Below are 12,460 nucleotides of genomic sequence, written 5' to 3' on the forward strand. Positions count from 1 at the left end.
AAATTCTGTCTACAGCACACAGCATTAGCTTGAAGAGAAGTTTTAGTGCTAAACAAGATGTTCTTTATGTGAAGAATAGTGAAACTTGCGCCACTGCATGGCTTGTTGTATAACAGGTTAATGTGAGGGAAAAGTTGTTGGGACATCTTAATACATCCCTGTACCTATTTAAATAACAATGCTGGTCAGAAGAGGAGCAGAGATTTGAAACTACCTGAATGCTACAGTGATGTTATTGTTTTCAAATTACAGTTTTATTGCAAAGTAACAATCAGACTTGGAAATAGTTGCATTCAGCTTTTCTTATTATTTTCTTCTCCTCACTGGATACAAAACCAAATATATAGAATATATAGTGAATGCTCATGCTAGGTACCATGGCCACCTATCAGTGGTTTTCTTGTAGTGATAAGTTGTTTCTCTGCCAGTAAGTACATCAGGTTGATTGACAGTGCTAAGACCCGCCTCCTGGTTCTGATTGGTTGTTTTTGGTTGGGAGCAGTGATTGATGTTTTCCCAGATTTTCTGTCTCATAAACTCACATCATGGTGACCGTTTTAACAAATATACATAAAAAACATTCTTTATAAAAGTTACAGAAAGTAGCTTTAAGATGTAAATGAGAGCAAAGAGGTTGGAAAATAACCAAACAGACAGAAAGGGTTGGCAGGACACAGAATGCAACCAAAACATCACAATGGATCAGATTTAATGTCTTTCAGAAAGATTGATAAAGGAATATGAACTGGTTCATGCTGCTACTGTAAATTTAAGTCAGGAGTTTCAAATTATAAATTCTCAGCGTGACCTAATTAGTTCTTGAGAAGCGATCGTTGATATATTTCTTGTAAAAACTGAGTCACGCCATTGTCACGCTAAGTGGCTGAACCTGGCAGGGTGCGAGGAATCTCACCGTCGGCCACAAACTGAAGGCTGCAGGTCACTGAGGTCATCCGCTTTGGCCTCTGTGATCTTGAACGTGACTCTCTGCAGGTCAGAGATTCCAATCTCCATGTCCTCAAGCATCCCGATCTCTTCACCTGAAACAAAACATCGCTCAGGATTTCATCTCTGCTCCTTATGTCGTTTCTGACATCCAGTAAAATTAAAGGAAAAAACAGCAATAAAGAATGGAGTTTTAAAAATAAATCTTCATTTGCTTCACTTTCTAAACTAATCTTCTTAGAGTTGTTTATCGTTTACCAGGAAGACCTTGTGTGAAACTGAATGCAGCATTTGTAATAAGAACATTTTGCCAAAACTAACAACCCACTCAGTCATCACCTTGTTTTCGAATGTGGTGTAACTTGCCACAGCACTTATCACTCATCAACGTAATGAACAGTTTTCAAACTAAATGTTCTTCAGCAAAGCGTAAAACAATAAATTGTACGGAGGGGAGGTTTTGTGCTGCTCTGATTTACTCACTGTAAGTGCTCAGCAGGCTCTCGAACTGAGCCACCAGGCCGACGAGGTGGAGCTGCCTCAGGAAGTCTTTGTCCTGTAAGCCTGCATACAGCCTCATCACAAAGCCACACGCCAGCGCTGCCAGCTGTCGATGTGCAACAACAACAACTTCAAACACTGCTTTCCTGCTTCCCAGCTCAGACAATATGAAAGGCGTTGCTGATTTGAACAGATAGGAATGGGCTGCAGACAAACTGCTCAGATATTTATTAAATAATAACTAAACGTTCATGAAACAAAAGCCAACATGGGAGGTCAGGTGGGGGCAATAAATAGGATTTTACTGTAAATGTACTGGATGAGTGCAGCCAGCCACCTACTGCCTGACTGAAGACTATGTCTCTCCTCTGCTGCAGGTGGAGGCCTTGAGGTATGCTGCACACTGCCTCCTGCAGGAGGACAAAGGTCATTGCTCTCTTTGCTTTCTCCACCACCTCCAACACGCACTCCTTTAGTCTGGTCACCAGAGGACTCAGCTGCTCTCGCCAGTCACCTGCAGACAAATAAAAGAGCATAAACACTGAGAAGAGGGTCAGAAAGAGTTTAAAACTGAATCTATTAGGATGTGATGTTTTAAATGTGTGCTGAATGTTGGGCAAATTTGGAAAACTTCTTCAAGTTTAAAGAGAATATTCACAACAGTTTGTTCAATGCAGCGAACCAATCACAATGCTGCAGTTATGCTGCTGTTGGATGTCTGAGTAAAATCTGATCAGTTTCTTTATACATATGTATGGAAGTGTTCAACTGCCAGAACTCGGAAGTCAATTTAAGAGCACTATCATGTCCTAACAAGAATGTTTCTCATTACAAGATGCAAAACTTGTTAAAAGATAAAAGTTTCTCGTTGCAATGAGACAAGCTATGCATCTTGTTACAAGAAACGTTTTCATTTCAAGGAGATAAACATACGCTACTCTGACAGATTATGACTTGTAAGAAATAAAGGGGCTTGATTTGATTCCTCCTCTTCCAGTTTTCTGCAGACAACAACTAAAAATCCCAAGCAACAGCTGTTGCGGTTTTACTGTAATCACCTTTTTTATTTAAAAGAGAAGATATTTTTGGTTTTATTAAGATATAAATCTTATGAGTTTCCTTGTTTTAACGAGAAATGTTCTCATTTTAATGATAGAAAAATATGCTCCTCTTATTACGACTTATAGAAAAAGAGACTTGCTATGACTCCTTTTCATCCTGTTTCCTCTAGACAATATCTAAATTTTCAATGAGGTGTTGGTGTTTAGTTATGAGGTTTTCTACTTTAGATCTATACTGTTCCTTTTAAAATGTTGTTTTCCATTTCGTGCAAAGAAAGTTTCTCATTTTACTGAGATATAAAATTTTATTCCTCTCACAGATGACAACTTGTTAAAAAGACCTTGAGAGCCTCACTATGAATCTTCTTCCTCTCATCCTGTTTCCTCTGCTACTGCATTGTGGTTATGATCTTTTGTATTAAAAAGAAAAGATATTTTGATTTTAATGACATATATTAAAACCAAACCATAACATTTTTTATTTTCTCGTTAAATCGAGAACGTTTTCTCTTTCATACGAGATTCTGATTCCTGAATATATTTTCAAACTATGGCAGCTTCTGTACATATAAGAGGTTTCTGCACCTCTGCAAGCAGTTTCAGCCTTGCTGTGAAAGAAGTATCTACAATGAAGATGAGGAAGTGCAGAGCTAGTAGAGGTTGCTTTGATAGGTTTTTTAGACTCAGTGCTGAACTGTGAGGCCCTGAAATTACTTCATACTTTCATATGAAATCTTTCACTGCCATTTAATTAAGTCATGGGTGTCACACTAGACTGAGTCTAGTGTGACACCCCTAATAGCAACCACAGGTTATGCTGTGATTCCAGTTTAACCTGTCAGAGTGCTGGTTTAGCCCGCTGAAGCAAAATGCTAAATTTTTAAGACATACAAAGTCCTGCAAATAGGACTTTGTATGTAAATATTAGGATTTACATAAAAATTAGGTCAATATTTAGTCTGTTTAATAAAACAAAATGCAAATGTGAACAATAAAATTTTAGCACAAGATAACATTTACATCATCCACCCCACGTTGGTGTCTTGAGAAGGGTGTGTTTCCTAATCCTGGTCCTAAGGGCACACACCTGCATGTTTCCTTTTTCAGCACACGTAATTTAAAGCAACAGTTTTTTAAAATCAGATTTCTGTGGAAATTGATGACTAATTAGTGAAGTATCTTTGCAGTAATTTGTTCCTTTGAAGTATGTACACTGTATATGTGAGGGAATCAATCAAGTTTATTTGCAAAGCACATTTCAGCATCAAAGCAGTTCAAAGTGATTCACATGAAAAAATAAAATTATAAAACAGTGACCAATTGTACAACCGGTAACAGACATTACATTTTGTCAGATGTAATCATCCAAATAATCAACACACGTCAAACATGTTGGTCAATGTTTCATTTATTATGGCTCTAAAGCAGCTCTAAGCAGCCTTGATTTAAATGCACTCAGTGTTTCAGCTGTTTTGCAGTTTTCTGGAAGTTTGTTCCAGATTTGTGGTGCTGAATACTGATTTTCCATGTTTGGCTGTGGGGATGCAGATCAGAACCAGAACCAGAAGACCTGAGAGGGTTGATAAACAACAGCAGATCTTAATGTATTGTGGTGCTAAGCCGTTCAGTGATTTATAAACTAATAACAGCATTTAAAGTTTATTATCCTCTGAGGTGACGTGCTCTATCTTCCTGTTTTTTGCCAGGAAGATAGAGCACCAGCAGCAGCGATCCTGTTCTGGATCAGCTGCAGCTGGAGGAGTCGTTCTTGACAGATATATATTAGTACAGACTCATTTATAGTTTTCCAAAACTGTCCACATGACTGTCCACTGCTGTCCATAGCTTCAGCTGTTTAATGGTGAAAGTATTCCAACCAAACATCAACAAGAGAAACTGTAGCCTTCTGTAATAATAGATGAGCAACACATTTCATTTTTAAACTCTTCTGCAGAAAAACTGTGCAGAAGATGAACACTTAAAAAAAGTGGAATCTTAAATATGGGAAACATGTACCTCTGTTTGGGAGTAAAAATAGAAATTAATCTGAGGTTGTAATTCACTATTCTGAAATTGTATAAGGATTTGCATTCCATTATTAAAGAGAGCTGAGTATAAACTTCAAATATCAACTGAATATAAATCCTCCCAATCTGAATTCAAGCACAATGCATTCCATGTTCTTAGCGAGCCCTAATGAGCTCTATTGAGCGGCCAGCAGGGGGCAGTGTTGGATAGACATCACCCAGCATGCTGTAATCTCTTCAGCCTTCACATTCTAAAAAGTTTATGAACAAACACAGATGCAGAGTAGGACTCCCAGCTTGTAAATCACATCAGATTGGGCGGAGCCTCAAATGAGAAATCTCGTTTTATCTCAAACGCGCCATCAGACCGAGGGAAGAAAAGGAAGAGGAGGACAGATGAGTCCCACTCACCTGCTCTCAAACACATCTGTATAAACATCCACCTCTTCCCACAACAATTTCTCATCAAAGGTCCAGACATTACCCATGACAACCAGAAGTTAAAGCTGTTCTCATGATTCTACCCACGTTTAGAGTTCGGTAAGCAGACGACCGTCTGCTCTGAGGCAGCTTAGCATCTTACTGAAGGAGCTCTGGGGGATGCCGGAGAACCAGGTGCTCTGGCCTTGTTCCTTGCACACATGCACCAAATAATAAAAATATACCAGCATTTCTATAGAAGCAGTGGAGTGACCTAAATGGAGAAATTCTCCAAAAGTGATGGTGCTGCCCTGGGTGCCAGCTGGCAGCTGCATCAGGGTGTCTCCCTCTGAACAGAGGCTTCAGAAAGGATTTGATACGACCAGGAGGAAAATCGAGCAGCTGGCTGTCAACAGGGAACACATCTCCATAAACTGAGCATTTTTATGTCAAAATTTAGCAGACCTCATTTAAATTTCTGTAATCCTTTCTCATTTATCAAAATTATTATTACAAGTTCACCATAAATCTATGACAGATATTTCTATTTCTGGTCAGATTTTGGATAAAGAACCTGAATATTGATGGTTTAATGACAGAAAGATGGACAGATGAGTGGTGTCCAAACTCTATATTTTGGTTCTTTGGATCAGAAAACTAGAATTGACTGATTAGGTCTCATGTGAAAACATGTAATTCAACAAACTGAATCAGCTAAAGTAGCTAAAGTGTTTCCAGAACAAGCAGGGCAAATAAAAAGCTCAAACAGTGGTGATATTGGTAGAAAACATTACCAAAGAGCGAGTGAATAGTTTGAACTCTATCTGCACTCTGACAAATTGTTGGAAAAATTCAAGACCAGTGCTCCTGTCTCCAGGAAGTGAAAACCAAAAATAGCCGACTTCAAGAGCGAAGTGTGTAATAATTTGTCAGAGAAACCCAGGGCAACTTCTGAGCAGCTGGAAGCTTAGAAGTTCAGTTCTATCGCAGACACATTGAAATACAGCAGTGTGCATGGCAGGACTGCAAGAAGAAAGCAACAGCTCTTCAGAAGAAATATTATAAGGTTCCCATGAAACAGACAAAGAGCTGCTGAAAAAACACAACTCTCTGGATGAATGAGACTAAAATAAAACTTTGTAGATTAAAGAAGAATTGCTATGTTTGGACCAGGAGAATACGGTTTCATCTCTGGGAGTCTTTGCTGCTGGATTTGAAGTTAAGCCACTCTGTCACCACTCTGAGTTACCAGGGAAGTTAGTCCTTGAGCTGGCTGTGGCTCGCTGGGAAATGTAGTCCCAAGGTGGAACAAGAAAATGTTCCACATGTCAAGGTGTCTTTGGACCAGACACCAATCCTGAAGTTAAAATCAAACTGCTTACAGGAGAGTGAATGTGAGTGTTTGTGAGTGTGCATAGCTGAATTGTGTAAAAGTGCTTTAACTGGATCTTTAGAAAAACAGGTTTAGCATAAGTAGGTAGGTAGGGGAACCCAGTAAGGGCTGCTGAATTAAAACCGATGGCTCTCGCTGGGTTTGTGAGAGTCCAGAAATGCTGAACATTGTTACTAGAAAGTGTAGCTTTGCTTTCATAACACAATTGTCTTATAAAAAGACCTAAGTATTTGTTTTTTTAATTGAAAAAGCCCAGAATACATCATATTTTGACACTAAAAACCTAAAAGTCTTGAAGATATGAACCAAAAATGACAGTTAATATTAAATAGTTTTTATGACAGATGAGTAATATTCATAGCACAACTGTCTTATGAAACAGATGGATGTGTATTGCAGCAGATGAAGACAACACTCCTATTTTCCTAAAAGATCCTGCAGGAAATGTGGAAAAGCTTTATCTAACTAAACAGGAAGACAAATTTCTCCTCAACTACCTACAGCAGTTTCACAGTTTGTAACATTTGTTACCTGAGGATTATGAAATCATTGGAATCTGGGAGCAACAACCCACATCTGAAGGACCAGGGGAAAAAGCACATTTCATGCCATGGCAAGAACAGACTGCTCATACATGGAGTCAGAAGCTGCAAGCAAGATATTTTCCATTTAAGAAAAATTAAACCTTGATTTTTCTATTCATATTTACCGTTAGTACAAAAAGTTTGATGTCCACAAATCATATAATTTGAGTCAATAACTGCTCAACATAATCTTTCTTTTGTTTACCCATTATCTGCAACACCAACTCTTTTTTTTTCTAGTGCCTCAGCCAAATGAATGAGACAGTGATTGGACATCATTATTTTGACTTCTTTTCCAACCACCACATGTGTGGAATTATCTTGAAGTCACATTTTATGGCCAGACAACACACTGCTGTGAGAAAATGAACTGCAGACAAACTCAGAGTGAATTGTCAGAACATTTTGACAGCTGTTAAAACCTGACATGTAAAACAAGGACTGTTTGTGTAGAAAACTGAACCTTGCACAATCTTTACAAAAATATTATGACATTTGATGAGAAAAACAGGAGTCCCGTGGTATTAGAGAGAAAATGCTGGTCAGAACTGGAGCAGGAATTACAACTTCAACTTGAATTCTGCCAGTATTTGAATTTTTTTAATTACAATTTTTGTCTTATGCATCGACGCTCCAGAGAATATTTCAAATGTATCATCATCATGGATCACTTTCAACTGCCTTCTTCACTGCTCTGAGATAACTTTTTTGTTTTAGATTTTTTCTCAACTTTTGCACATGAACAAAATTACAAGACACAAACCAGAACCCAACTGAGAGGAAGAACCTGCATTCAGGTTAACCTTTTCAATTCCAAACTGTAAGCTTTGCAAGTAAAACGGCGTAAACAGCGTTTCACCTGGGTTGTGTGAGGTGATGACATCAGCAAGCTGTTGCTCCGGCGCTGGCTCTGGCTTGCTGTTGTCACCTTCGAGGAGTTTATCCACCATGGCGATCACACAGTTGAGACATTTGGCAACGTTGGCCCAAACCCTGTCCTGAGGAAGAGATCACACAACCAGCAATCAGGTCAGATCAGCTTCACTCATTCCGCTTGTCTGAGGCAGCAAGATGGAAAGAAAGCCAAAGAAATAAAAACAAAGAAAACGAAACACAGCAAAAACTCTCTTTGTGTTCAACAGATCAAAAGGAAAAGGCTGTATGGATTATGCTCAAAGCATTTCCTTTGTTTCTTCCATTTCTTCACTTTATTCTGGGTTTCTATGATGAACTGAAGCTCATTTTTCTTTGTGTGTGTGTGTGTGTGTGTTTGCATATAGGACCAGTGTATTTATTTATTTATTGGTTAAAAAAAGGTTCAGGTGGTTTAAATGCAAAGAAATAATTGAATCAGTGACTCTGCTGTCAGTGTGACAGCAGTTGTTTTCACAAACAAAGTAGCCTGCACGCTCACTTGAGAAGCTGGCTTAGTTTCAATGATAAGATTACCACACAATAATCCTGCACACTCAGTTTGTCACAGTGAAATATTCAAATTCCTGGGAAATTAATTTCCACTAAAATGAAGGAAAATGTCCAGCGTGTAACTAAATTTTCCCGGTAATTGACATGATTGGCCAAAACAATGACGTCTGTTTAAAACAGTAAAAGCTCCTTCGTTTGCTGAGAGTTTTATGATTATGCTTATAATTAGTTTTCTGATTATTATACAAGAAATAAACTGAAATTTACATAACATTTACTGTAAAATATCTGCGTGGCAGTTTTACCAAAACAATGTTTTATTAGTTTATGTAGTTGTGCAAAAGGTATTAAACCACCTGCAGATTAGGTTCTTACAAAAAGACTACTTTAACTTTTTAAAGTAGTCTGGATATATAAAGATCATTAAAACTTTCCCTGAAACTGATTTTTTAATGATTTATTGTCCAATCCTTATTCAAAACTTCGTCTGCTAAACGTTTGGAAGCAAAATCTAGACTTTTAAGAAACTTAATCTACTTTTAAGAAGAAGCCTAATTTTTTGTGGTGCTGTAGACCATTTTTTTAATGCAATATTTTCTCTTACTATTCTATATTTGCACATTGTTTGCAGTTCCTGCTGCCATTCACTTTGATTTCTGTTTTATTTTAATTGAAAAAACACCTGATGTTCTGTTTTTAACAAGATAAAACCTGTGTGTACTTGTTGACTGAACTGTAATTGGCTTAGATTCCTAAGCCAATTACTCATTTCTTTTAATGAGAAAGATTCTGTTAATCTTTCTCATAGAACATGTTTCTGTCTCAGTGATTCTGAGTTTAGTTTTGTCACTTTTCTGGACAAAACCATAGATAGAGCTACATCTGGCACTATTAGTGTGAATTATGGGTTTTTTCTTTCATACTCCTGGTACTTCTGGTCCAGTTCTTCTTTGTGTAGCTTTTTTCCCCTGAATCAAGCTATTGACAAACCTATTGCTGATTTCATTGCTCCTCAACCCCAAAGTCAGTTGGAGGAGACCAGGGTTCTCCCACTCTAATATAATTGAATATTATTTTATCAATAAAATCAAAGCAGTTTATGTTGCTAAAATTGATCAATCAGTCCCTCTAGTTTTTTTAAGTTATTTTTAGCCAGTTATGAGGCACAGTGGTGAAAGTTACTCAATGGGTTGTTGCTAGGTAACCAAAGAGTGAGTGAGTTGCTAGGTAACCAAATAGTGAGTGTGTTGCTAGGTAACTAAATAGTGAGTGAGTTAGTTGATGCCACTAATCTTGCTTAGCTGGCCATGAGAGTTTGACCAGCTAGAGCGTTTCCTTTGCCTACATCTCCCAGAATGCTGTGTGGTTCTGGATCCAAGTTCAGTGAATATTCTATATATTGAACATTGAATCAGATGTATTATAAATTGATGTTGGTAACGTCTCCATTGCGATATATATTGTTATTGATTTATTGGCCAGCCCTACCCCTGACCTACAATAACTCAATATTTTAATGATATATTTCACTGGTATTCACACCTGCTTTGTCCTATAAAGTCTCTTGACGGAGATCCTTAGTAGAAAGGGACTTGTGGTAAAAGTGTTGTAGAGAGTAATAAGTATCCAGATACCAACCCATTCCTCCTCGTCGTATTCTTTGTGGTGTGGTATGGAGTCTTGGTGCTTCAGCGACCCGCCGTCTCCTCCTTTCACATTATTACACGCCACCGGGCTTTCTGTGACAGGCGTGGCCGGACTGTGGCCAGGTAGTCCTTGGACCGGACTGTGATTCAGGTCCCCACCCTGGCTTTGCTGGTGACACAGCACTGGAGTTTGCTTCTGGCCCTTGGAGATGAACCCGGGCCGAGCCGCGTGCAGCGCTAGCAGGGCGCTCTTGACCAATTCGTCCTTAAGCGTGTGGACAAAGTGCTCCGTCTGCAGCAAACGAAGAAGGAAAGAGATTGGAAAAAAAACAGACAGTGGAAACTACACAACAAATAATAATGGAAGTGCTGAAGAAACAAAGCAGACAGGGTGTGAGACAGGAAAGGCCGTCACGTTGGCGAGGCGGAGTGGGTTTGAAGAAAGTACTGAGAAGCATTTACAGAGGAAGAGAAAACAAACAAGGAAAATGAACACAGTCCTTCAGCACAAGGAAGACGCTCTCCATTACCTCACCTCAATGGAAAAGGAGAATAACAGCAACAAACAACAAACAATTCAATTACTCCTCCTCCAGCCTTCCTCTCTGAGGAGCCCTCCCCCTCTGATGTCAAATTCACCAGCTACTGTTTGCTGCTGATCATCCTGGAAGCTGCTGCATCTCCCAGGAGTAACTCAGTTACAAAAGCTGTTTTATCACCACAAAACTGGAGCTAAACAAAACTCAACAGCCAGAATGCCAAAAGGAGACCTATGGTGTCTCTGCATACATGGACACAGTTCTTATTTTTCTGTTTCGATCCCTCCGATGTGGGCCGAGTGCAGAGAGAAACTGCAGGGAGTTTTCCATCAACCCTACAGAAAAGCACCTCAGTGTCAAATCTCCAGCCAGCTCTGGGCCGCTTTACAGGCCAGTCCAAACTTCAGCTGGCTTTGTCCCCATGAAGTACTCTCCCTTTTAAGAGACTGGGTGTAAAAGTAACCCAGTGGTTTTTAAGCAAATGGTGGTAACACATTATTTGAAGGGGTGTGCATAAGACTGCATCAAAAATTTAAAAGTGTCCACTTTTCATTATTTAGTAAATAATAAAACTTCTAATACAAAGTTCCATTAAAAGATCATTAAAAGTGTTAACTTTGCATTTGGTTATGACAGTGTCATATCAGTCTTATGCACATCCCTTCAAATAAAGTGTTACTCAAATTATCATTTCTAAAAATGGGGCTTCTTCCCTGAGTGACAAACTTTTTGGAAATGTCATCATCACTTCAATTTTATTACAACAAAAAACAAAATAAAATAAAACTTTTCTATTGAAACCTCAGGAAAAAAATAAAAAAAAATTCTCACAAACTGATAGTTTCAATGTAGAATTTTCATGCTTTTTCTTGAAAACATTTTTCACTTACTTCTCCATAGACAAATATATTTTTTTTATCTGCAATGGCTCTACAACTCCAATCGTCCATTTCAAAGAGCATATATTTTATGATGCAGTTTGCCATGAATAAAAATACATTTACTAACACAGGAAAGCTGCTGCATATAAATGAGTGCTGGATAAAATATACAAACAGCCAAAAGAAGAAAACGGATGCAAAAACTACAACTTTTGCCAAAAATTTGAGACTCAAATCAGGATGAAATTAAGCTCTGCTTATCTGACCTTAAAATGAATTTGCAATCTGAGTTCAAGTATTATTCACTTCTCTAAAGTGAGATCACAAAGTAAAATATTGCATTTAATATTTAAGCACTGGTGATTCATTGAAAATTAACAAGATAAAACCTTGATCAAAAAAGAGTGGTCCAAATTGTTATGGTTTATTGCAGAAAGTGTAACTAATGTGTTCAAAATGTTAAAAAGAAAATTGAAGATAGGTTTTCTAAGGCCAAAGATAAATGGTGCGCATCTCTGCAAAAAAATACTTCTTTGTGTAATTTATCAACATCCATCTTTGAAAAGGCTGAAAGGCTGAGCATCCCTGAAGATAAAGAGTTGGTTGTCTTTCTGTAGGTTGGAGAATCTGCTGATCTGATCTGGATTGAGGAGCATCTCAGTCTGAAAGCGCCTCAGCGCGATACGACTGCAAAGAAAAAATTTTATCTTTGATCTGGGAAAGAGAAGAAACATAAAAATCCATTCACCCTCAATGATTTCCCCCTGAAGGATGAGCACATTTGGGTTCTTAAAAATAGAACTTGCTCAGGTTTCTACTAGTTACTTTGTTTTAGAAACTGGAATAAAACCGGTCAGATCCCAGCTACTTCTTAAGATGGTATACTTCCACATATGTAGATGGATACAGATCAAATCCCACAGTTTCTCTTTTTTCTTTTTAACGTGGCAAACCAGGAACATGATAACATTCCAAGGACACAGCTGAAGGCAGGGAAGATTAGTCTGTTCACTGTGATTATCATCAGCGTGACATTAT

The 12,460-nt window shown here is 38.2% G+C and overlaps 1 protein-coding gene across 8 annotated transcripts in view; it reads right to left on the bottom strand.

Moving 5' to 3' along the window:
* Window positions 1–12,460, bottom strand: part of inpp4b (inositol polyphosphate-4-phosphatase type II B) — a 193,642-nt gene that overhangs the window by 17,365 nt on the left and 163,817 nt on the right. For all 8 annotated transcript variants that reach the window (XM_044113421.1, XM_044113422.1, XM_044113428.1 and 5 more), the window contains 5 exons: window positions 9,995–10,294; window positions 7,791–7,929; window positions 1,788–1,960; window positions 1,429–1,552; window positions 914–1,040 (listed from right to left, as the gene is read on the bottom strand). In XM_044113421.1, coding sequence (XP_043969356.1) covers window positions 914–1,040; window positions 1,429–1,552; window positions 1,788–1,960; window positions 7,791–7,929; window positions 9,995–10,294 — 863 coding nt within the window. The remainder of the gene's footprint in view (window positions 1–913; window positions 1,041–1,428; window positions 1,553–1,787; window positions 1,961–7,790; window positions 7,930–9,994; window positions 10,295–12,460) is intronic.

Source organism: Gambusia affinis, linkage group LG04 (assembly GCF_019740435.1).
Source record: "Gambusia affinis linkage group LG04, SWU_Gaff_1.0, whole genome shotgun sequence".
NCBI classification, from domain to species: Eukaryota; Metazoa; Chordata; class Actinopteri; order Cyprinodontiformes; family Poeciliidae; genus Gambusia; species Gambusia affinis.